General features: G+C 46.2%; 1 protein-coding gene across 3 annotated transcripts in view; it reads left to right on the plus strand.

Annotated features, from left to right (window-relative positions):
- Positions 1-22,979, plus strand: part of GNB1 (G protein subunit beta 1) — an 85,028-nt gene that overhangs the window by 59,149 nt on the left and 2,900 nt on the right. For all 3 annotated transcript variants that reach the window (XM_055582493.1, XM_055582492.1, XM_055582495.1), the window contains 6 exons: positions 1,248-1,286; positions 3,251-3,357; positions 7,217-7,280; positions 8,351-8,513; positions 20,671-20,737; positions 22,090-22,291. In XM_055582493.1, the coding sequence (XP_055438468.1) occupies positions 1,248-1,286; positions 3,251-3,357; positions 7,217-7,280; positions 8,351-8,513; positions 20,671-20,737; positions 22,090-22,291 (642 nt within the window). The remainder of the gene's footprint in view (positions 1-1,247; positions 1,287-3,250; positions 3,358-7,216; positions 7,281-8,350; positions 8,514-20,670; positions 20,738-22,089; positions 22,292-22,979) is intronic.

Below are 22,979 nucleotides of genomic sequence, written 5' to 3' on the forward strand. Positions count from 1 at the left end.
TTTATAATAGCAATCTCTTTGAGTATGTCTCCATGTTCTAGGTTGGTCAATACTACCACCAGCTTCATGAAGTTAAAATAATTAGCAGTGAGGCTGTTGGCCCCTGGAGAAGGTCTCCTGGACGCCTTCAGGAGTGTTCACATGAGCGTTCAGATGTGTATCAGTGAGCGCAGGTGGGCAGATGGCTACACAATGGCAGAGTTTTATGAGAAATTGTCAGTTTCCTTTAAAATTATTCCTACACCCAAATTTTCTTCTTAGGCCCCACTCCTACACTCAAGAGTCCTTTCAAAGCCAGTGTCTCATTTCCCTTCATAATGTGTGGCTTTCTGTTTGTAAAAGTCATATCCAGATTTGAGATTTCCAGATTTATTTTTTAGCAGCTTGGATCGCTTAGAACAACAAGGACGTCTTTATTAGCTTGAGGAACATCCCTTTTTATTACATTTCTTGCCTACTTCACAAGGTCATTTCACAGATAAGAAAGCAAGCAGCAGGATGTGATCAGCCAGAGATTTGGTTGCCTTGACTCCAGACCCTTTGCTCCTTTCCATAGAGGTCAGCATCAGTGATTGTTTGGCTTGAAAACGCAGTCCTGAGTTAACATTCTAGAAGAGAGGTTCCCTGGGCTGGCCATTCAGTGCTTTCTGGACATTGTTTCTTGGGCCCCACAACTCAGGACTCAGGTGCAGTGCTGTTGGGGGTGCTGGAGGCTGCGGGCAGGGGTGAGGGCACAGGGGTGCTGTGCGTTGCGGGGGTGATCTGCAGGCTGAGATGTGTCTGTGTGTGGCTGGTTCTGTGTCCAGCATGCCCTGGGCTTGAGGCAGGGTGGGGAGGCTCTTGGTAGAGGCTCTGAGATTGCTTCCTTGTGTAGCTCAGCTGGTAAAGAATCCACCTGCAGTGCAGGACACCCTGATCCTGAGTCAGGAAGATCCCCTGGAGAAGGGATAGGCTACTCATCACTTCAGTATTTCCTGGGCTTCCCTGGTGGCTCAGCTGGTAAAGAATTCGCCTGCATCGTGGGAGACCTGGGTTCGATCCCTGGATTGGGAAGATCCCTTGGAGAAAGGAATTGCTACCCATTCTAGCATTCTGGCCTGGAGAATTCCATGGACTGTATATCCATGGGGTCGCAAAGAGTTGGACACAACTAAGCGACTTTCATTTTAACTGAGACTGCGGCCTGGGTCTGGGGGAGCCTGTTCTGGGAGCAGCACTAATGTCCCATTGTCCTTGTCATTTCCCAGGATGCTCGGAAGGCGTGTGCAGATGCGACTCTCTCTCAGGTAAGAACCACTGACGCAGAGTCACTGACTTGCTGTAGAGACTGATGCTTGTGGGGCCTGCTCTGGGCCTCTGGAAGGAGCTGCTCTGACTTTGTGCACAGTGAGGGTGGGGCCTCTGTTTGAAGGTTCTCATTTGCAGGTCATTGTCAATGCTGGGCATAGGCTGTGGTGAGTTTTAGATAAAACATAAATACCTCTCTAGCCTTAAGTAATTATATCCTCTTAGGTCAGAGTTGTAAATATTATTACAGTTTCAGTATGGGTGTTTTGAAGTTCCTCTCCCTAATTAGGTCTGCCTTAGAACTTTAGTTTCTAAGGTCCAGTTTGGCAGATTTTCAGATTTAAACCCCAGTTATGACCCATGGCTCCACTCCTAGGTACACACCCAGAGAGACTAGAGCTGATGCTCAGACCAGCCGATGTACGAATGCTCCCGGCAACACTGCTCCCAGCAGCTGTGTACCCTCGGGGGATGAGAGCAGGGCCAGACACAGCCTGTCCACACAGTGGGACTTACTCAGCCATAAGAGGGTGAACCTCGAGACACAGGTGCTCAGTGAGAGGAGGTCACATGTTATGTGATTCTGTGTATATGAACTGTCCAGAACAGGTCACCCTGTAGAGACAGAAAATAAATTCATGCTTGCCCAGGGTTGAGGAGGCGGCTGTAGGGAGTGACTGCTTAGTGGATGAGGGGCTTCCTCTGGGGGTGATGATGAAGATGGTTTGGAACCAGATACCGCTGACAGTGGAACAATGTTGTGAATATACTAAATATTGCTAAATTATATATTTTCAGATGGTGAATTTCACCTCACTGAAAAAAAATTTTTTTGTCTCATACTGAACAGAAATGTGAAAGAAAAATTATATTCCTTCTTCTGTTGAGGATGATTACATTTTTTACATCATCTCAATGCTTTAGAAGCTACTGTTTAATTGGGGTTAAACAATAAGTTAAAGTTAGACTGCTGGGATCACCTACATCCAGAGTGCAGAAGAGATGACCACTTTGGCCAGCTCAGCACACACAGCACCAAGCGGTCTATGTTCCTGGAGCCCTGTTAGATAGTGAGGAGGCTGTAATTAGGAGGAAGAGCAGCCTTTGAGGGCCGGACAGAGGTGACCTGTTCTGGACAGTTCATATACACAGAATCACATAACATGTGACCTCCTCTCACTGAGCACCTGTGTCTCGAGGTTCACCCTCTTATGGCTGAGTAAGTCCCACTGTGTGGACAGGCTGTGTCTGGCCCTGCTCTCATCCCCCGAGGGTACACAGCTGCTGGGAGCAGTGTTGCCGGGAGCATTCGTACATCGGCTGGTCTGAGCATCAGCTCTAGTCTCTCTGGGTGTGTACCTAGGAGTGGAGCCATGGGTCATAACTGGGGTTTAAATCTGAAAATCTGCCAATTTGAATTCTCAGATGCACTTTGGACTCCACGTTTTTTAAAGCCCACTATGGTGACACACTTGCTCCATTTGTCGATCCAGAGTCATGGACATCAGGTTCTTGTGTGTTGGGTGAACAGTAGGTGTGCACATGCAATTTTGTGCCTTAAACTCCAGAGTGCAGAAGAGATGACCACTTTTGTCCAGCTCAGCACACACAGCACCAAGCGGTCTATGTTCCTGGAGCCCTGTTAGATGGTGAGGAGGCTGTAATTAGGAGGAAGAGCAGCCTTTGAGGGCCGGACAGAGGCAGGAGGAGCTGGGCCTGGATGGCCAGTTAGCGTGCTGATGGGAGGAGGAGGCTCTGGGCCAGCACCAAGCTGCTGCGCCTCAGCATTGTGGGGCCTCACAATGGAGCGAGGCTGGGCTGACTGGCAGGAGCCAGGCAGGCACAGCCATCCAGGGCGGTGGTGTCACTGAGCAGTATGGGCGTGAAGGAGACTTCAGCAGGGGGGGGCCGGGGGAGGGTGTGCCTCCCATAGTGTTAATTCTTGGTAACTTTTATTTTTAAGATCACAAACAACATCGACCCTGTGGGAAGAATCCAGATGCGCACCAGGAGGACGCTGAGGGGACACTTGGCCAAGATCTATGCCATGCACTGGGGCACCGACTCCAGGTGTGTGGGCGGGAACGCGGGCATGTGGGCATTCATGGTTGGGGGTTGGGGCCGGAGCTCACAGGCTGGGATTGGTAAAGAAAAAACTGGGCACTGCTGTCAGACATGTAGCAGGCAGGACAGCTGGCCACGCTGCTGTTCCCCTGTCACCACCCTCCCCTCAACTTTGTCTTCCCAGCTCCATGGCACAGCACCCGTGCCACCTTGGGTGGGGGGGGTACCTGTTCTCTGTGTCACCGGGGGACTGACCTGTCCCCTCTGTGCCATCTTGAGGGGTGACCTGCCCACTGTGCCATGGCTCTTCTTTCCAGCCTGTTCTCGTGGCCTCGTGACCACATCCTCTCCTGGTTTTGGTGACCTGGTTCAGGGATCAGAAGCCAGTCCATGTGGTGTCAGGAGAGTTAAAACAGTGACGTGTGTGTCCTGAGGGCCTGCACTGGGGCACAGAGCTTGTGCATGAGAGGTGCTGTCTCTGCCTCTCCCTGGCCTGCCCGCCCCACCCGCTTTTCTCTAGCGATCTCTCTGTTCCTTGAATTCTGCCTGTGTTCACACCTTTTTCTAAGTGACTAGTCACCATTCCTCTCTGGGCCTCCTTCCCCTTCCTCGTCCCCTGTTTCCCTTCAGCTGCAGCATTGCTGAAATGAAATCCATCCAGCTCCTTCTATCTTCCTGTTGGAGGGTACTGGGAATCTTTCTCTACTTTGCCTCCCAAATAATTAAAGAAAAAGCCATGTGATGTTGTGACTGTAATGTGTTTTTTCAGATACCTATCATGTTATACTTTGAGCATCAGATGCTTTTCTCTGAGTTGCATTTTTTTAATGTTTTAATTGTCAGGAATTTTCTGCTTGGTATTTTTTTTCTTTGTTCGTGAAATTGGCTGCTTTAGTGTGTCCACAGCTATAGAACAAAAGATTCTATTTTTAGCTTGTTCTGTACAGTATCCCATATAATTCCGAATGCAAATGAGAGCTAACTTAGATCCTGTTAATGATGGCAATGATCAGAAAGAATAGAAGAGGAAAAAAGGAAAATTGCCCTTACTAATCCATCCATCTTAGACTCTTTTCTAAAAAAATAGATGGTAATCATACAGTGTCTTACCTTTGGGGTCTTTCCTGATCTGTGGGAACATCAGTGTCCTGGTTTGACAGGAAGTTGGATGGACAGTGATGTGTCACTTGTGTCCTGAGAGGTGACCGAGAGCTGTGTTCGAAGAACTATGGCAAGTGTGCGGCCAGAGCTGTGACGATGAGGAGAGGGGCTTAGGGGGCAGGGAACCCCTAGATCATGCAGGTGTCCTGACCACATCCTCAAGGCTCTGCATGCCCTCTGGTTCGAACACAAACTGTGCTCGGGAATCCGGTGGTGGAAGGCGCAAATGTGAGGAAGCAGCAGCTCCAATTCAGGGTCGTGGTCCCCAAGGAGCAGGGTGAGGCAGAGTACCCGGAAGGCTGCTGGGCACCACCTGGCCTGTTTGCTTTCTTGGACGGTGTAGGGTACATGGACGTGTGTTGTACAGCTGCTCTTCAAATGGCAATTACTGGTATAATGCCCTTACACGAGGGCTGTTTCATAATCATAAACCAGGAAAACAAAAAATGATACCAAGGAGAACTCCTGCTATCCAGAGCCCTTTGGAGACTTTTCCCCCCTAGATAGCCATGCTTTTTGGAGAGTAAAATTTTCTTCTTTAATATCAGAATTTTTTTTTTAATGTTTTGGATGTACGTTTTGTTTATCGCATCTTCATAGACATCAAAGTTTATTATACAACTTTTTTCTTGACTCAGGGTTAATGAGTCATAATAATAATTTGGGAATACCAGTTATTTTATTATATTTGTGTGGTTCATGGGTATTCTCAGACTATCGCAGTAGTTAGCTGGTTGTATTTTAAAACTATAGGAGAGGGACTTGCCTGGTGGTCCAGTAGGTAAGACTCCGCGTTCCCAGTGCAGGGGCCTGTATTTGATTCCTGGTCAGGGAACTAGATCCCACATGCCACAACTAAGAGTTCACATGCCCCAACGAAGATGGGAGATCCTGCGTGCCACAGCCAAGACCTGGCACAGCCAGATAAACAAATACTTTAAAAACAAGTGAATAAATTTAGAAATTTTTCAGGGGGAGATAAAGCTATAGGAGATGCCCACAGTGAGGCGTGTGGGTGTGTTAGTGTCAGTACATATTATATGATTATGTTTATCAATGTATTGTAATTTTTATATATAAAGTCTACTTTTTATAATGTTTGAGAGTCTCTTTCAGTCATGTGAATTAATGTTAAACCTTTTCTCCCTTTTCTGAAATCTGCCAAAGTGATACAGTTGAGAGGGAAACATTGCTAATCCATCCAGGCTCGTGAGTGTGCAGGAAGGGGAGGCCTTGGGACCTGGACTGGGGCTTTCGGCCTTCTCCTGGCTCTGCCTCTGTGCTCCGAGGAGGTGGGAGACAGAAGGAGCCAGGGCCTCATGGCAGTCCTCTTGGGGATTAAGAGGTGTGTCTTCTCTCACCTTCTGGGGGATCAGGGCTGCTTAAAGGTTCCAACCCTGGGCACGTCAGCAGATATTAAGCTTTCTGACGAGGAGACCTTTGTAGAGGTGACCTTCCCAGGGGGTGAGCTTCTTTACATTGGCTCTGATGTTCCAGCCAACCTGTACTTAGAGGGGCCGAAAGTAATAGAGCCGCCAAGTGACCCTTGATCTGATACACAGGGTCTTTCAAGTGCCTGGTGTATTTATAACTGCACCTCAAGGCAGGGATTTGCTTTAAGAAATTGCATCTCCAAAATAATAGAGTTGGAGCTTGCACTGGAATTAGTGTTGTCATGCAGAGCTGAACACGTGTGTATTCCCTGCCAGATTCCACGTGAAGGAGTCTGTGCATCAGAACATAAGGTCAGTTGTCAGAGTGACTCAAGTGATGGTACCTCCAGGTTTGAGCAGGTCAAGAAGCCAAATGCACTTGTGTCTGAGATGGTTGAGACCGTGTTTTGATGCAGTCACTGAAATGACAGACCCTTCTCCTTGTCCACTCCACTGACAGGTCTCTCCATGGGTACCTTCTCACCCGTCCTGGAGCAGCGTCGCCTGTAGGGCAGAGTCCCCAGGTTGTCCAGGAGGGGCTGGTTCCTGGAGTACTCGCGTTTGCAGTTCCTTTGCCTATTGGTCATGCTTTCCTTTGGCAACATCCTGTCCCTGTCTGCAAATGCAGACAAAGCACCTCTTCAACACACAGGGTCTGTGCTTAGCCCAACTGACTGGAGCAAGAAACTTGGCACAAAAAATGTTCGTTAGGCTCTTTTGTGGGACCAGGCACAGCTGTGCTTTAGATTGGCATCTCTTTTCAAGGCAGGTGGGAAGGCAGTTCCTTCATGGTTCTGGGAGACCTGGATTCCCATTTTGGTGAGAAATGGGTTATAAATTCTGAGTATCTAAAAACTTATTAGTCCTTTATGATTTTTATGTGTCAGAATGGAGCATAAAATTATATACTAAATATTTCCTACCACGTTTGACTCATGAAAGATCTGTGGGCTTCAGATCTGGTGTATGGCGACCAGAAACCCCGAGAGAGCAGTTCTAGGCAACCAGCGTGTCTTGTCTGAATAGCTCAGGGGTTGCAGCTGGGTCTGCATCTGAAGACAGGCACCGTCAGGCCTGCACTCTTACCTGTGCGGGTGTTTTCTTCTCATGCTTTCAGAGTTGGTGTAACAATTAGAACTTGGCTGGGGATTATCTCAAGGGAATGTACCATTGAAGTATGTGTTAGTTGTCGTGAGAATTTAGTTTTCATTTGCTGTCTTTGGGGAGGCTCCAGTGTTGCTGACGAGTTTGCTTTTGTCTCTTTGCTCCAGGCTTCTAGTCAGTGCCTCGCAGGATGGTAAACTTATTATCTGGGACAGCTACACCACAAACAAGGTAGGCACTGCAGATCATGCCCTGAAGACCAGCCCGGGCAAAGGCGGGTGTTTAAACTCTGGGTTCACTTATGCACAGTTTGTAAAGGAGAGGGCGGAGGAGCACAGGGGTGTCGCTTTTAGAGTAAAGTTGTTTGGGCCAGATGGAAACCTGGTCACATAGCTGGCCCGTGTGGCCTGTGCTGCCAGGCTGCACTCTTAGGTCATGGTTGGTCTTCCCTACAAAGCAGGTGGAGGGAGGGCCTCCTCCATGTTTCTAGGAGCCAGGAATCCAATTTTAGCTCATGGGAAATCTCATGTTTTATTTAAAAATGCAGAAGTATAGTTTTCCATTAGTGACTAGTTTTCACAAGAAATAACCTGAAAGATATTATACTTTAAAGTATAAATTATTTAAAAAATTTAATCCAAGGTTGTTCAATCCATACTGAATGGAAAAAAGTATTGTCGTTGGTCTAAATGTGTATAGCAGAGAAAATTCAGTTGTATTTTGCTGGAGAATACCAAATGTGTATAAAAAAATTGCGGTACTTAAATCTCAGACACAGGGAGGTGTGTTGTAGGATTAATTATAGTAATGTCTAGTTTGATTACTTCACTAAAAATACTTGAGTTTGTGAATTAATTTTATAGTCATTTTGATAGGCCAATGAAATGTTTTCGTCTTAATATGTAATTTCAGTTTGGAGGCTTTGCTGGTATTCCTGAAGTGCCTGCCTGACTGTAATAAATCTGCATTTGGGATTCTCTGGTGGGCCAGTGGTTATGACTCCACATTTTCACTGCCAAAGGTCAGGGTTTGATCCCTGGTCAGGAAACTAATCCTAAAAGCCAAGCAGTGCAGCAATTAAAATAGAAACTCTACATTAAATTGTTGTGCAGCACTGAATTTCTAATTAAATTTTTCCTTCATTTGGCTACCCATAAAAATTATTTTCGAACTAATTTTGGCCAGTGTCTTGCCGTGTCACCTCTGGGGCAGTGACAGTTGAAGACAAGAAGCAGGATCCCAGTGTCGGTAGGCGATGTGTCTGAGCCGCATGCTCACATCATGTGTGTTCTGCCCTTCAGGTCCATGCCATCCCTCTGCGCTCCTCGTGGGTCATGACGTGCGCTTATGCCCCTTCTGGGAACTACGTGGCCTGCGGAGGCCTGGATAACATCTGCTCCATTTACAATCTGAAAACTCGTGAAGGGAATGTACGTGTGAGTCGTGAGCTGGCTGGACACACAGGTACACACTCTCATCAGTAAAGTCACAGTCACGTGTGCTTGGCCAGGCATTATTGGTTCTGTTCTATGGACGCCTGCCTTTTCTCAGTAGTTGTTTTATGAGATTGGCTGCAGTAATGGCCAGAGATACTCTGAAAGTGAAATCAAAGACAGGCCTTGATACACTTTTACCAGTAGGAAGCCTTTGGGTTTAAGTCAGTCTAGTGTCTGGTTTTCAAGGGTCCTGGGTACTTGGGTCACTGTGTAGTAGCTGGCGGCCCACTTCTTTCCATATCAGCAGGACATAGTTCATTCTCTTCTCTGCTTCTGAGCCATCTTCCATCTTGAGCACTTTTCCACAAGGTTTCCTAATCTAAACACGCATGTTACACATACCTGTGTCCACTTGTGCACACACACACGCACCCTGACTGATCACTGACCAGCACTCATGCTGCACAGGGCAGAACAGTCCTGTAGGCCCAGGTCTCCTGAACGGAGCCTGCTGGAACTGTTAGATAGTGGGTTGTTTTAAGTTCAGTTAACCTGTGACAGTTATTATTCATTACAAAAGACATAACATTTCTGGAAAAGAAGGTCTCACCCCAGTATTTTACTTCTCTTGCTGTATTCTCATTCACAACTACACCCTCTGCTCATGTACGTCACATGCAACCAGAGAATTATCATAGTTACTGGTGTCCTTTTGACATCATTCAAGCATTATGTCTGTTAAATTGATTCTGGCTGGTTAATTGTATATCCTTAAATTTTTAAAGATACACTGCCTGTATTGCACTGATTTCTGTTCTGTGTCATTTCCTGCCTTTTGTTGGCTTTGGGGTTGCTTCCTTCTTAACTCTAGCTTCTTATTAAGGTGGAACCTTAGGCCTTCCTTCTTTTTCAAATTGAGCCTTTAAAGCTGTAAACTCCCCTCCAAGTGTGGCTTTAGCTAGGTTGTAATTCAGTGGAAATATTTTTAACACCATTTTGGTAACCTGTTGTTTCTGATTAAATGCAGTTATGTTCAGAAACAATGTTCTGTATTGGTTGAGTTTTTACATTTGTGGAGGCTCACTTCCTGAGGAGCAGGTGGTCTGACAAGGACGTGCTGCGTGTGCTCAGGAGGCCAGGCTGTGGGGCAGTTCTCAGCGTGTTTGTCAGAGCAGGACTTTGACACTATTCACATTTTCTGTGTCTTTAGTTTTGTAAGTTGCTGAGGTGGGGTTGATTTCTCTCTCTCTCCCTTCATTCTGGGCATTTCTGCTTCTTGTATTCTGACTTATGTTAGTGGAAGCAGTTATGTTCCTGACTGTCATTTCTTCCTAAGAACTGACCCTCTTCCCTCTCTCAGAACCTCTGCTGGCAAGTAGGCTTTATCTGATGATCTTACAACCATTCCAGCCTTCTTAGGCTGACTGTTTGCATGGTGTATTTCTGCCGTCTGCGTAACTGGGTTTATAAACACAGTCCGTTGTCTACTCTCCATGTCTCTGCCTCTCTAGTAGTGTGAACTCCGTGTCTGCTCCCTGCCTTACGGATGGACTGGGGTTTATGATGACCTCTCCTTTCCTGCCCTCTTTTGGGTTACCTGATTGTTTAGAATTCTATTTTATAGTTTTATCTGTTGGCTTCTTGGTTACCTCTTTGAATTATATTTTAGGGGTTATGTAGGGATTACAGCGTACATTAACAATTCTTAAGGTGCGGCCAATTTTGTTGTGTCCATTTATGTGAAAGGCAAGAGTCTTGTAGCCATAAATGTCCATTTCCTGCCCTTCCTCACCCTTTACAAACTTTTCTTTTTTTAGGTCTTGCATCCTTGTGTGTTATAAGCCCCCAGTATATTGTTACACTTTTTCCTTTTTTTTTTTTTTTTTTTTTTTTTTTTTTTTTAATTTTATTTTATTTTTAAACTTTACATAACTGTATTAGATTTGCCAAATATCAAAATGAATCCGCCACAGGTATACATGTGTTCCCCATCCTGAACCCTCCTCCCTCCTCCCTCCCCATTCCATCCCTCTGGGTCGTCCCAGTGCACCAGCCCCAAGCATCCAGTATCGTGCATCGAACCTGGACTGGCAACTCATTTCATACATGATATTTACATGTTTCAATGCCATTCTCCCAAATCTTCCTACCCTCTCCCTCTCCCACAGAGTCCATAAGACTGTTCTATACATCAGTGTCTCTTTTGCTGTCTCGTACACAGGGTTATTGTTACCATCTTTCTAAATTCCATATATATGCGTTAGTATACTGTATTGGTGTTTTTCTTTCTGGCTTACTTCACTCTGTATAATAGGCTCCAGTTTCATCCACCTCATTAGAACTGATTCAAATGTATTCTTTTTAATGGCTGAATAATACTCCATTGTGTATATGTACCACAGCTTTCTTATCCATTCATCTGCTGATGGACATCTAGGTTGCTTCCATGTCCTGGCTATTATAAACAGTGCTGCGATGAACATTGGGGTACTCGTGTCTCTTTCCCTTCTGGTTTTCTCAGTGTGTATGCCCAGCAGTGGGATTGCTGGATCATAAGGCATGTCTATTTCCAGTTTTTTAAGGAATCTCCACACTGTTCTCCATAGTGGCTGTACTAGTTTGCATTCCCACCAACAGTGTAAGAGGGTTCCCTTTTCTCCACACCCTCTCCAGCATTTATTACTTGTAGACTTTTGGATTGCAGCCATTCTGACTGGTGTGAAATGGTACCTCATAGTGGTTTTGATTTGCATTTCTCTGATAATGAGTGATGTTGAGCATCTTTTCATGTGTTTGTTAGCCATCTTTATGTCTTCTTTGGAGAAATGTCTATTTAGTTCTTTGGCCCATTTTTTGATTGGGTCATTTATTTTTCTGGAGTTGAGCTGTAGGAGTTGCTTGTATATTCTCGAGATTAGTTGTTTGTCAGTTGCTTCATTTGCTATTATCTTCTCCCATTCTGAAGGCTGTCTTTTCACCTTGCTAATAGTTTCCTTTGATGTGCAGAAGCTTTTAAGGTTAATTAGGTCCCATTTGTTTATTTTTGCTTTTATTTCCAATATTCTGGGAGGTGGGTCATAGAGGATCCTGCTGTGATGTATGTCAGAGAGTGTTTTGCCTATGTTCTCCTCTAGGAGTTTTATAGTTTCTGGTCTTACGTTTAGATCTTTAATCCATTTTGAGTTTATTTTTGTGTATGGTGTTAGAAAGTGTTCTAGTTTCATTCTTTTACAAGTGGTTGACCAGAGTTCCCAGCACCACTTGTTAAAGAGATTGTCTTTAATCCATTGTATATTCTTGCCTCCTTTGTCGAAGATAAGGTGTCCATATGTGCGTGGATTTATCTCTGGGCTTTCTATTTTGTTCCATTGATCTATATTTCTGTCTTTGTGCCAGTACCATACTGTCTTGATAACTGTGGCTTTGTAGTAGAGCCTGAAGTCAGGTAGGTGGATTCCTCCAGTTCCATTCTTCTTTCTCAAGATCGCTTTGGCTATTCGAGGTTTTTTGTTTTTCCATACAAATTGTGAAATTATTTGTTCTAGCTCTGTGAAGAATGCTGTTGGTAGCTTGATAGGGATTGCATTGAATCTATAGATTGCTTTGGGTAGTATACTCATTTTCACTACATTGATTCTTCCAATCCATGAACATGGTATATTTCTCCATCTGTTAGTGTCCTCTTTGATTTCTTTCACCAGTGTTTTATAGTTTTCTATATATAGGTCTTTAGATTCTTTAGGTAGATATATTCCTAAGTATTTTATTCTTTCCGTTGCAATGGTGAATGGAATTGTTTCCTTAATTTCTCTTTCTGTTTTCTCATTATTAGTGTATAGGAATGCAAGGGATTTCTGTGTGTTGATTTTATATCCTGCAACTTTACTATAGTCATTGATTAGTTCTAGTAATTTTCTGGTGGAGTCTTTAGGGTTTTCTATGTAGAGGATCATGTCATCTGCAAACAGTGAGAGCTTTACTTCTTCTTTTCCAATCTGGATTCCTTTTATTTCTTTTTCTGCTCTGATTGCTGTGGCCAAAACTTCCAAAACTATGTTGAATAGTAATGGTGAAAGTGGGCACCCTTGTCTTGTTCCTGACTTTAGAGGAAATGCTTTCAATTTTTCACCATTGAGGATAATGTTTGCTGTGGGTTTGTCATATATAGCTTTGATTATGTTGAGGTAGGTTCCTTCTATTCCTGCTTTCTGGAGAGTTTTGATCATAAATGGATGTTGAATTTTGTCAAAGGCTTTCTCTGCATCTATTGAGATAATCATATGGTTTTTATTTTTCAATTTGTTAATGTGGTGTATTACATTGATTGATTTGCGGATATTGAAGAATCCTTGCATCCCTGGGATAAAGCCCACTTGGTCATGGTGTATGATCTTTTTAATGTGTTGTTGGATTCTGATTGCTAGAATTTTGTTAAGGATTTTTGCATCTATGTTCATCAGTGATATTGGCCTGTAGTTTTCTTTTTTTGTGGGATCTTTGTCAGGCTTTGGTATTAGGGTGATGGTGGCCTCATAGAATGAGTTTGGAAGTTTACCATCCTCTGCAATTTTCTGGAAGAGTTTGAGCAGGATAGGTGTTAGCTCTTCTCTAAATTTTTGGTAGAATTCAGCTGTGAAGCCGTCTGGACCTGGGCTTTTGTTTGCTGGAAGATTTTTGATTACAGTTTCAATTTCCGTGCTTGTGATGGGTCTGTTAAGATTTTCTATTTCTTCCTGATCGAGTTTTGGAAAGTTGTACTTTTCTAAGAATTTGTCCATTTCTTCCACGTTGTCCATTTTATTGGCATATAATTGTTGATAGTAGTCTCTTATGATCCTTTGTATTTCTGTGTTGTCTGTTGTGATCTCTCCATTTTCATTTCTAATTTTATTGATTTGATTTTTCTCCCTTTGTTTCTTGATGAGTCTGGCTAATGGTTTGTCAATTTTATTTATCCTTTCAAAGAACCAGCTTTTGGTTTTGTTGATTTTTGCTATGGTCTCTTTTGTTTCTTTTGCATTTATTTCTGCTCTAATTTTTAAGATTTCTTTCCTTCTACTAACCCTGGGGTTCTTCATTTCTTCCTTTTCTAGTTGCTTTAGGTGTAGAGTTAGGTTATTTATTTGACTTTTTTCTTGTTTCTTGAGGTGTGCCTGTATTGCTATGAACTTTCCCCTTAGGACTGCTTTTACCGTGTCCCACAGGTTTTGGGTTGTTGTGTTTTCATTTTCATTCGTTTCTATGCAAATTTTGATTTCTTTTTTGATTTCTTCTGTGATTTGTTGGTTATTCAGCAGCGTGTTGTTCAGCCTCCATATGTTGGATTTTTTAATAGTTTTTCTCCTGTAATTGAGATCTAATCTTACTGCATTGTGGTCAGAAAAGATGCTTGGAATGATTTCTATTTTTTTGAATTTACCAAGGCTAGCTTTATGGCCCAGGATGTGATCTATCCTGGAGAAGGTTCCATGTGCGCTTGAGAAGAAGGTGAAATTCATTGTTTTGGGATGAAATGTCCTATATATATCAATTAGGTCTAACTGGTCTATTGTATCGTTTAAAGTTTGTGTTTCCTTGTTAATTTTCTGTTTAGTTGATCTATCCATAGGTGTGAGTGGGGTATTAAAGTCTCCCACTATTATTGTGTTATTGTTAATTTCTTCTTTCATACTTGTTAGCATTTGTCTTACATACTGCGGTGCTCCCGTGTTGGGTGCATATATATTTATAATTGTTATATCTTCTTCTTGGATTGATCCTTTGATCATTATGTAGTGACCATCTTTGTCTCTTTTCACAGTCTTTGTTTTAAAGTCTATTTTATCTGATATGAGTATTGCTACTCCTGCTTTCTTTTGGTCCCTATTCGCATGGAAAATCTTTTTCCAGCCCTTCACTTTCAGTCTGTATGTGTCCCCTGTTTTGAGGTGGGTCTCTTGTAGACAACATATACAGGGGTCTTGTTTTTGTATCCATTCAGCCAGTCTTTGTCTTTTGGTTGGGGCATTCAACCCATTTACGTTTAAGGTAATTACTGATAAGTATGACCCCGTTGCCATTTACTTTATTGTTTTGGGTTCGAATTTATACACAATTTTTGTGTTTCCTGTCTAGAGAATATCCTTTAGTATTTGTTGGAGAGCTGGTTTGGTGGTGCAGAATTCTCTCAGCTTTTGCTTGTCTGAAAAGCTTTTGATTTCTCCTTCATACTTGAATGAGATCCTTGCTGGGTACAATAATCTGGGCTGTAGATTATTTTCTTTCATCATTTTAAGTATGTCTTGCCATTCCCTCCTGGCTTGAAGAGTTTCTATTGAAAGATCAGCTGTTATCCTTATGGGAATTCCCTTGTGTGTTATTTGTTGTTTTTCCCTTGCTGCCTTTAATATTTGTTCTTTGTGTTTGATCTTTGTTAATTTGATTACTATGTGTCTTGGGGTGTTTCGCCTTGGGTTTATCCTATTTGGGACTCTCTGGGTTTCTTGGACTTGGGTGATTATTTCCTTCCCCATTTTAGGGAAGTTTTCAACTATTATCTCCTCAAGTATTTTCTCATGGTCTTTCTTTTTGTCTTCTTCTTCTGGGACCCCTATGATTCGAATGTTGTAGCGTTTAATATTGTCCTGGAGGTCTCTGAGATTGTCCTCATTTCTTTTAATTCGTTTTTCTTTTATCCTCTCTGATTCATTTATTTCTACCATTCTATCTTCTAATTCACTAATCCTATCTTCTGCCTCTGTTATTCTACTATTTGTTGCCTCCAGAGTGTTTTTAATTTCACTTATTGCATTATTCATTATATATTGACTCTTTTTTATTTCTTCTAAGTCCTTGTTAAACCTTTCTTGCATCTTCTCAATCCTTGCCTCCAGGCTATTTATCTGTGATTCCATTTTAATTTCAAGATTTTGGATCAATTTCACTATCATTATTCGGAATTCTTTATCAGGTAGATTCCCTATCTCTTCCTCTTTGGTTTGGTTTGGTGGGCATTTATCCTGTTCCTTTATCTGCTGGCTATTCCTCTGTCTCTTCATCTTGTTTAAATTGCTGAGTTTGGGGTGTCCTTTCTGTATTCTGGCAGTTTGTGGAGTTCTCTTTATTGTGGCGTTTCCTCGCTGTGTGTGGGTTTGTACTGGTAGCTTGTCAAGGTTTCCTGGTTAGGGAAGCTTGTGTCGATGTTCTGGTGGATGGAGCTGTATTTCTTCTCTCTCCTTTCGAAGAGTTGGGCTGCTTTTCTGGGTGCCTGATGTCCTCTGCCGGCATTCGGAAGTTGTTTTGTGGAATTTACTCGATGTTTAAATGCTCTTTTGATGAATTTGTGGGGGAGAAAGTGTTCTCCCCGTCCTACTCCTCCGCCATCTTGGCTCTTTTGCAAATTTTTTCCAGTATAACTATTTGAAAAATTATTTTCAATAATTTTTATTCAATTTTTTGCTAATATTGGCAACAACCAGGAAATCATGTGAACACAAACATGTGATTAAACCACCTCAGGTCTCAAACACTCCATCAATAAAACAAGGTGATTGGATTTCAAGTTTGGTTCTTGTTGAGGGTTAAGGTGTGGAGCCTGGGTAACCCTGGCAACACGAGGTCATCGCCGAGCAGATTGTTGTCCAAGATGAGTTCCTCCAGGCTCCCGAACGCGCTCAGTCCTTCCAGTGACCTTGGAGAGAAGGGCAGGATTGGCGGCAGCAGGAAGCATCTCAGAAGCCTGTGGACAGCGTCCTACACTTTTTCCTTTAAACATGCTTAGCTATTTGAAGAAAATTGAATAATCTTTTACATTTACTCAAGTCTGTACCATTTCTGGTGCTCATTCCTTCCTGTAGACATGCGCTTTCTCCTGGTTGCCCTTCAGCCTGAGGGGCTTGCTTTAGCACTTCTTACAGTCAGTTTGTATCTCAGCAAGGAATTCTGTCTGTCCTCACCTGAAAATACTGACTGTCCTTCAGTCCTGAAGAATATTTTTGCTGATATATTTAATTTTGGGTTGGTATTATTTTCTTTTAGCATTTTAAAGATTTTTCTTTATTTTTCAGCAGTTTGACTGATGTGCCTTGGAGTGATTTTCTTTGTTTATTGTGCTTCAACACCTTGACTTTGTAAAGTTCTGTCTTTCACTAAATTGGGGAAATTTCAGAGGTCCACTTTCTGTGCTTGGTGCTCTCTCCTGTGCATTCGCATCATCTCTTAGATTACGCCTCCCGCTTCTCCATAGCCGTCCTCTAGTGCATGCGACTTCTGTCACCTCCGTGGTGGTGTTAAGACCACCCAGCAAGCCATTTAAGTCAGATGTTTACTTGTTCAATTCTAGAATTTGTTTGCTTTTTAAAAAATGGTTCTCGTTTCTCTGCTGAGATTTCCTGTCTTTTTACATTTATAATGAGCATAGGATCCTTGTGAGCAGTTCCAAGAGCTGCCTTTAGAATTCTTGTCTGCCAGTTCCAGCAGTCAGTCCCTTGAGGTTGGTCTTGGTGGCTCCTTCCTCTCGAATGTAGGTGACATTTTCCTGCTTCTCGGTGCATCTAGTGATTTGACTTGTATCCTGGGCTTTTGCGGCTATTGTATTGTGCAGACTCCCCTCCTGGAATCCTGCCGTGTGGTCCTGTGGGGAGCAGCCATGCTGTGTGGGCTCAGCTGCCTTGCCTATGTGTGCTTTGGACAGATGTGGGGGAGTCAGTGTGTGATTTTTTAGGGCCTTGTATGGCTTTCTCCTTTCTAGGTTTTCTTCTTTCACTTTCTGGCTGTGGTTGCCCAGAACCCTTTACTGGCTGCTCAAGAAAGTTGGGCCACAGATGTGCTGTCTGAGGTGTGGCTGCGTGGTTGTGGCTGTCGCAGGAGGGGACCTGCCTGCAGGCACAGCACCTGAAAAGCAAGGTCCCCCAGTGCCTCCAAGTGCAGGCTTCCCTGCATTTTGTCGTCTGCTGCTTCCAGTGTTTGTAGGAGTTTGTTTTATATTTGTCCAGAGCTCATAGTTGTTGTGGGAAGGTTACTCCTGGGGGTGGAACCCAGCCTAGCCTGCCTGCCCCATCCTTGTGAACGGGGCTTCTGTCCAGTGAGCACCCTTCATAAGCCACTTTGCTTACAGTGTCAGTGAACTCGCAACACTTAAAAAACGTTCTTACTGTTTATCAATCTCTTATTATCCAGTTCAGTGTATGGACTTCCATTTTTAATTAAATCTTTTAAATTTTTTAGCACTTTGCTGAAAAAAAAAAAAAAAACTAGTATTAGAATGCGTTAGAAATTGTGTTTCCTTCATGCATTGTGAACTCTTACTTCTTGAGAGCTGAGTGGTGTGTTTTAAATATTCGACATCTTAAGGGTATTTGTGACTTTTCAGACATGATGCTTCAGATCAATAAAGGTTAACGTTCGATGAGCTTCATGTAGCCTCCCTTTAGTCGGGCGAGTGTGTGAAAGGTCAATGGACTCAGTAGATTGGAGCATGTGTGGTCTGTCTCGTCTCTGTCCTTCCTAACTTCATCTGAGGGCATTGGTACCCCTCATTCGGGCGTCTCAGGCCTGAGCATTAAGCCAGGGTTGGGACATTTTCTTGAAGGATCTTAGAGCTCAGTTGCAATAAAACCCATCTGGGTGCTCTTCTCAGCAGGCCCTCATGCTTGGTGGTGTCTGCAGAGTCGGGGCAGGCATCAAGCTTGTACAGCCTCAAGAAGGTGGCTCCTGTGAGCAGTTTCATGTTGCTGTTGTTTCCATAAGATACGGGGCCCACCTGGAGCAAGCTGAGATTCCTTCTCTCGAGTTGGCCTCCCAGGCTGTGGGAGCGCTTGCGGGGCTGAGGGAGCACCTGTCAGATGGCGCTCTGTCCTCACATGTCTCACCTTCCTTCTAAGTTGTCTGTCCTGCGGAGTGCAAGGTGCCCTCTGGAAATGACTCAGGGACTGAGCATCCAGCCTTGAGACGGAGTGTTTGTTGTTGCTGAGACTACATTACATACAGAATAACCTTTTGAGTGCTGTTTTGGCAAAAAGGCATTAGTAGATCATGTGTTTGAGAAATCAGTAATGCCCTGAAAGTGCCTTCTTCTTTCCTGAGCCTCCCATCCCAGTGCAGACCAGTGTCTTCCTGGGATCACCTGGTCAGGAGTTTAGCCCGAACTTGCTTGGGGCCGTGATGGCCTGCCCTCCAGCGGTGGTTAGCGCTTCATGTTTGTGGGCTGGCTGTCCTTGCTGTCCGGGGCCCCCCGGCCTTTTGGTTCCTTTTTCTGTGACAGGAGCCAGCAGGCTGGGCTGTAGGAGGAGAGAGGGCCCGTCCTGCTTCATCCCAGGCCTCCTCCCTCTGGACCGTGGCCTGCTCGTCCCTGCATCAGGTTGTCCTGCTGCCACTCGGGTCTCAGAGAGGCCCTGCACACCCCCACTCGGTGCCATGTTTGTCTGTTTCCCTGACCCTCTGGGGCTCTGGAAAGGCACCAGTGCCTGGGCCAGCCACCTTTCTGCTGAGGACACACACAGGGACACACGTGCACACACAAACTGCAGGGAAGAGGTCCTGCTGAGGGCACACAGGCACACACGTGCACACACCCACACTCTTGGGAAAGGGATTCTACTTAGGGTGCACACAAATGCACAAATGCACACACACACACACCCCCATGAGCAAGGGTTCTGGTGAGGGCACATACATACAGGTACACATAAACTCATATATACCCAAGGGGAAGGGATTTTGTTAAGGGCACACAGGCATACACACACACACACACACACACACACACACAGGATGGGAAGGGGTTCTGCTGAGGGCACCTACACGCACACACCTCCACAGGCAAGGGGTCTAGTGAGGGCACACACAGCCTGCCTGGTTCCTAAGGACCACCAGCTGATGTGTGCTGACCATCTGGGCCCTGAAGAGGCCAGAGCCCGTTGCTGGTGCTTGAAGTCCATGGCCATAACATTCAGCTGCTGGTTCTCGGGGCAGGAACCTCATGGGCTCCGTGTGACCACCAGCTGCAGGAGATGGACAGAAGTCATCTTCGAGGACGTGTTTCTTTGTGTCATTGACCTAGGAGTGCCTGTGTCTGGCCCTGTGTGCAGTGCTGGTGGGGCTGGGGTCTCCACAGTGCTATTTCCAGTCGGCTGTGCTCGCCAGTCGGACAGGGTAGTGCTGGAGGCTCCAGGACTGGATCCTGGAAGGCTTGTATGAGGGTGGCAGTGTGCCAGGAAGTGAGTGCTGTTCTTGGAGAGGAGCTCAGGGACCTTGGGAGGAGCCCCTGGGGGAGGCTGAGGGCACCCATGTGGTCCCCGGTGTCCTGTGGACATGATGTAGACTCTAGGGAGCACTTGACCACGTGTCCTTGTCTAGGCACAGAACTGATATTCTGAAATTGTCGTCTCTATTTCTTCTATGGGAGACAGTGAGGTAATATGTTAGGTAAAGGCTTTGTTTTCTCAACAACCTTATGCTTTCCATGTCAGCAGCTGTCAGCAGGCTTCTCCTCTCTTGGTGTGTATTTTGTCTTTGGTTTTACTGAGTGACACAGCATCACACGTGGCTCTGTGTGGCCTGGGAAGAGCTGGCTGGGGTCAGGGGCTGCCCTGCCACTGTCTCTGGGCCTCCCGGGTGGGGTGCTCACTCCGTATGTGCAGTCCTCAGAGTCACTTGTGCTAAGACAACAGAGATGGTAGTGAACAGGGCTTATTCAGGAGAAATCAAATGTAGGCCCTACAGAATGGATCTTCTTCATGTTTGCCCTTCCTTATTCCAAAAGGGGATGCAGGCTGGGACCTGGCCTTGGCTCAAGGCTCTGCCTCGCCTCTCATGCTGTTGGGGTCGCGGAACTGAGTGACACACAGCGGTTTCCACGCTGAGCCCGCACTTGTCCCACAGAAGCAGGTCTGCCTCTGGCCCTGCACCCCAGTCTCTTGCCCCTGCAGACCCTCCGTCCTGGCTCCACCTGCCACGTCAGGGGCGGGGAGGACGCGTGTGTGCTCAGGGCGCCTCCTTCCTCCTGGTGCCCAGTCCTGTGGCTCTGCTGTTGCCCGCAGTGCCTGCAGTGTGGCTTTGTTCCTCTTTCCAGCACACAGGGCAGGGCCAGAGGTAGTGGACATGGCATTTGCCTCACCTTGCGTGGGCCTTCCCACTGTGGTCACTCCATTTACAAGATGTAGAGTCAGGTGCTCACAGCTGGGGCCATTGTTGGGTCTGTTTTCCAGGTTACCTGTCCTGCTGCCGTTTTCTGGATGACAATCAGATCGTTACCAGCTCTGGAGACACCACCTGGTGAGTCCTAGCGCGCTGAACCTGTCTCACACTGTTCTCCCCGCCGCGCAGCTGAGCCACAGGGAAGCCCTCAGCTAGGCCACTGTAACTGGACACGGCCCCGGGGCTTCAGACATGGTGCAGAGAGGTGGGCCAGTTCATGGTGATCTGTGTAGATGTGAAATTTCAGTTTTGAACAGCTAAGAACTGATTTTGAAACGAGAGCTCTGCGTGGAACACCCGCTTGTCTCTTCCTCACAGTTCACCTTCCTGGGCCACACTTAATAGCCTTGGGTGTGCTTCAGCCCCCTCAGGTGAGCGCTGCCTCCCTCTGGGCTCTGAGCACAGCTTCAAAGTAGCAGGTGTCACAGGCGTTTCCACCACCTTATTGATGGAAGACACTGAAACTCTGTGAAGTGTTCACTTGTGGCACCAACACACATCCTTTAAAATCATCGAGAAGTTGAGTCATTTCAGGCTCCCACTGTCCCTGTGGGTTTTTCTAGTTCTTTGAGGCAAGATGCGGGGGCTGAGAGCCAGCAGGCCACACGGGAGGGCGGGGGCCCTGGCCAGCCCTGCTCGGTAAGGTGTCCTTCGTGTGTGTGCTCACCGAAGATCTGCAGTCTGTCTTGACTGCCAGTTTGGGAAGAGCCTCTGATTAGAAGGTATCTGTGGAAGCTTCTTCACTTGGGAGGGATGTTTTTTGGACTTGGGGTGGAGGGGTTGTCTGTCTTCCTTCCTGCTTGTCCCTCAGGCCCTAGAGAGGGGTCCCCATGCTTGGATGTGGGGGCTGGGTTGAGCTGGTTTTCTGTGAGGCTGACAGGGAACAAGGAGCATCTGATGGCCGTGCTTCTGTCGGGGAAGCACAGAAACAGCGCATGCATCCTTGCCACACTGCTGTGTCTCACTTTTCTCTGGCCTAGAGTAGCCTCTCGAGCTGATAGCCACGGGCCCCAAGCTTGGCTCTGCCCCATGGAGTGCTCTCCCCATGGAGTGACCCAGCCTCTGGGCTCCGGTGGGCATGGAGCTGTCCAGCAGGGGCACCAACTGGAGGCCTTCTGCTGTCCCTTATGAGCCCCTGCAGGGCTCAGGTGTGCGGCCCAGCCCACAAGTGTACCCCCTGGACAGGGACTCGGCTCCCTCTGCTGCTGATGTGTGAGCTGGTGTGAGAATCAGAGAAGCCCCAGGCAGACTCACCCATGTTGTGTGTGTGCTTGGCTCCGTAACAACCCATTTGAGCAAAGTCACTACAGGAATGCGAATCTGTCTTACATGAAGCGTGGATGTTGGCTGCAGGCCTGGGGGTTGAGGGAGTTTGTTGCATGTCTGGTCTTCCAAGCAAGGGGGTGACCCCTGTCGTTGCTCTGTTCCAGTGCCCTGTGGGACATCGAGACTGGCCAGCAGACGACCACATTCACTGGACACACCGGAGATGTCATGAGCCTTTCACTCGCTCCGGACACCAGACTGTTTGTCTCTGGTGCTTGTGACGCTTCAGCCAAACTCTGGGACGTGCGAGAAGGGATGTGCCGGCAAACCTTCACCGGCCACGAGTCCGATATCAATGCCATCTGTGTGAGTTGAGGTCACAGGTGTGGGTCAGGGCCCCTGGCTGGCCGTCAGCAGGTTGGAGTCCTCAGGAGCTGCAGCTGTGTCAGCCAGTTGGAAAATGTTTTCAGGGTTAGGTGTTCAGTCTTCTCTATGCAAATACAGTCAAATGGACAAAAACTCCCTGTGGGAGACTTGGCTGTGATGCACTCTGTCCCAGTGAGGCCTGCATATGTCCCACTCCCAGGGTGACCAACCAGTGACTGACCGTGAGGCTTCCTCCTGTTGGGGGTAAATAGTCCCGTAACTGACCCTGTCAGGCCAGCCTCTGTGGGGCTCTGAGGGCACAGCAGTGGAGGGAGCCTGCCCTCGTCCATGTTGCCCTGACAGGAGGGCCTGGCCATCTGAGGAGCTGGAGGTGGGGAGGGGGAGAAAGTGTCTGCTTGCTGAGCCGTCCTTCACGTGGTCAGGTGGCCTGACTCCAGCACCTGTGGGCACCCAGCCGTGGGCGACAGCCACACTCTTGCTGTTCCTTGGGATCATGATGGTGACGGGAAGCCAACTCTTTGCCCAGGTCTGGTCCCTCCTGGTCCCTGCACAGCGTCTGCTGTTCCGGCCAGAGCCTGGTCCTAGCTGGTCTCCAACTCCTGTGCCCACAGTACCCTGCGTGGGGCAGTCTGTGTTTCCAGTGTTTCTTTCTGTCCATTTGCAAACT

The sequence above is a fragment of the Bubalus kerabau genome, chromosome 5 (assembly GCF_029407905.1).
Source record: "Bubalus kerabau isolate K-KA32 ecotype Philippines breed swamp buffalo chromosome 5, PCC_UOA_SB_1v2, whole genome shotgun sequence".
Lineage (NCBI taxonomy): Eukaryota > Metazoa > Chordata > Mammalia > Artiodactyla > Bovidae > Bubalus > Bubalus kerabau.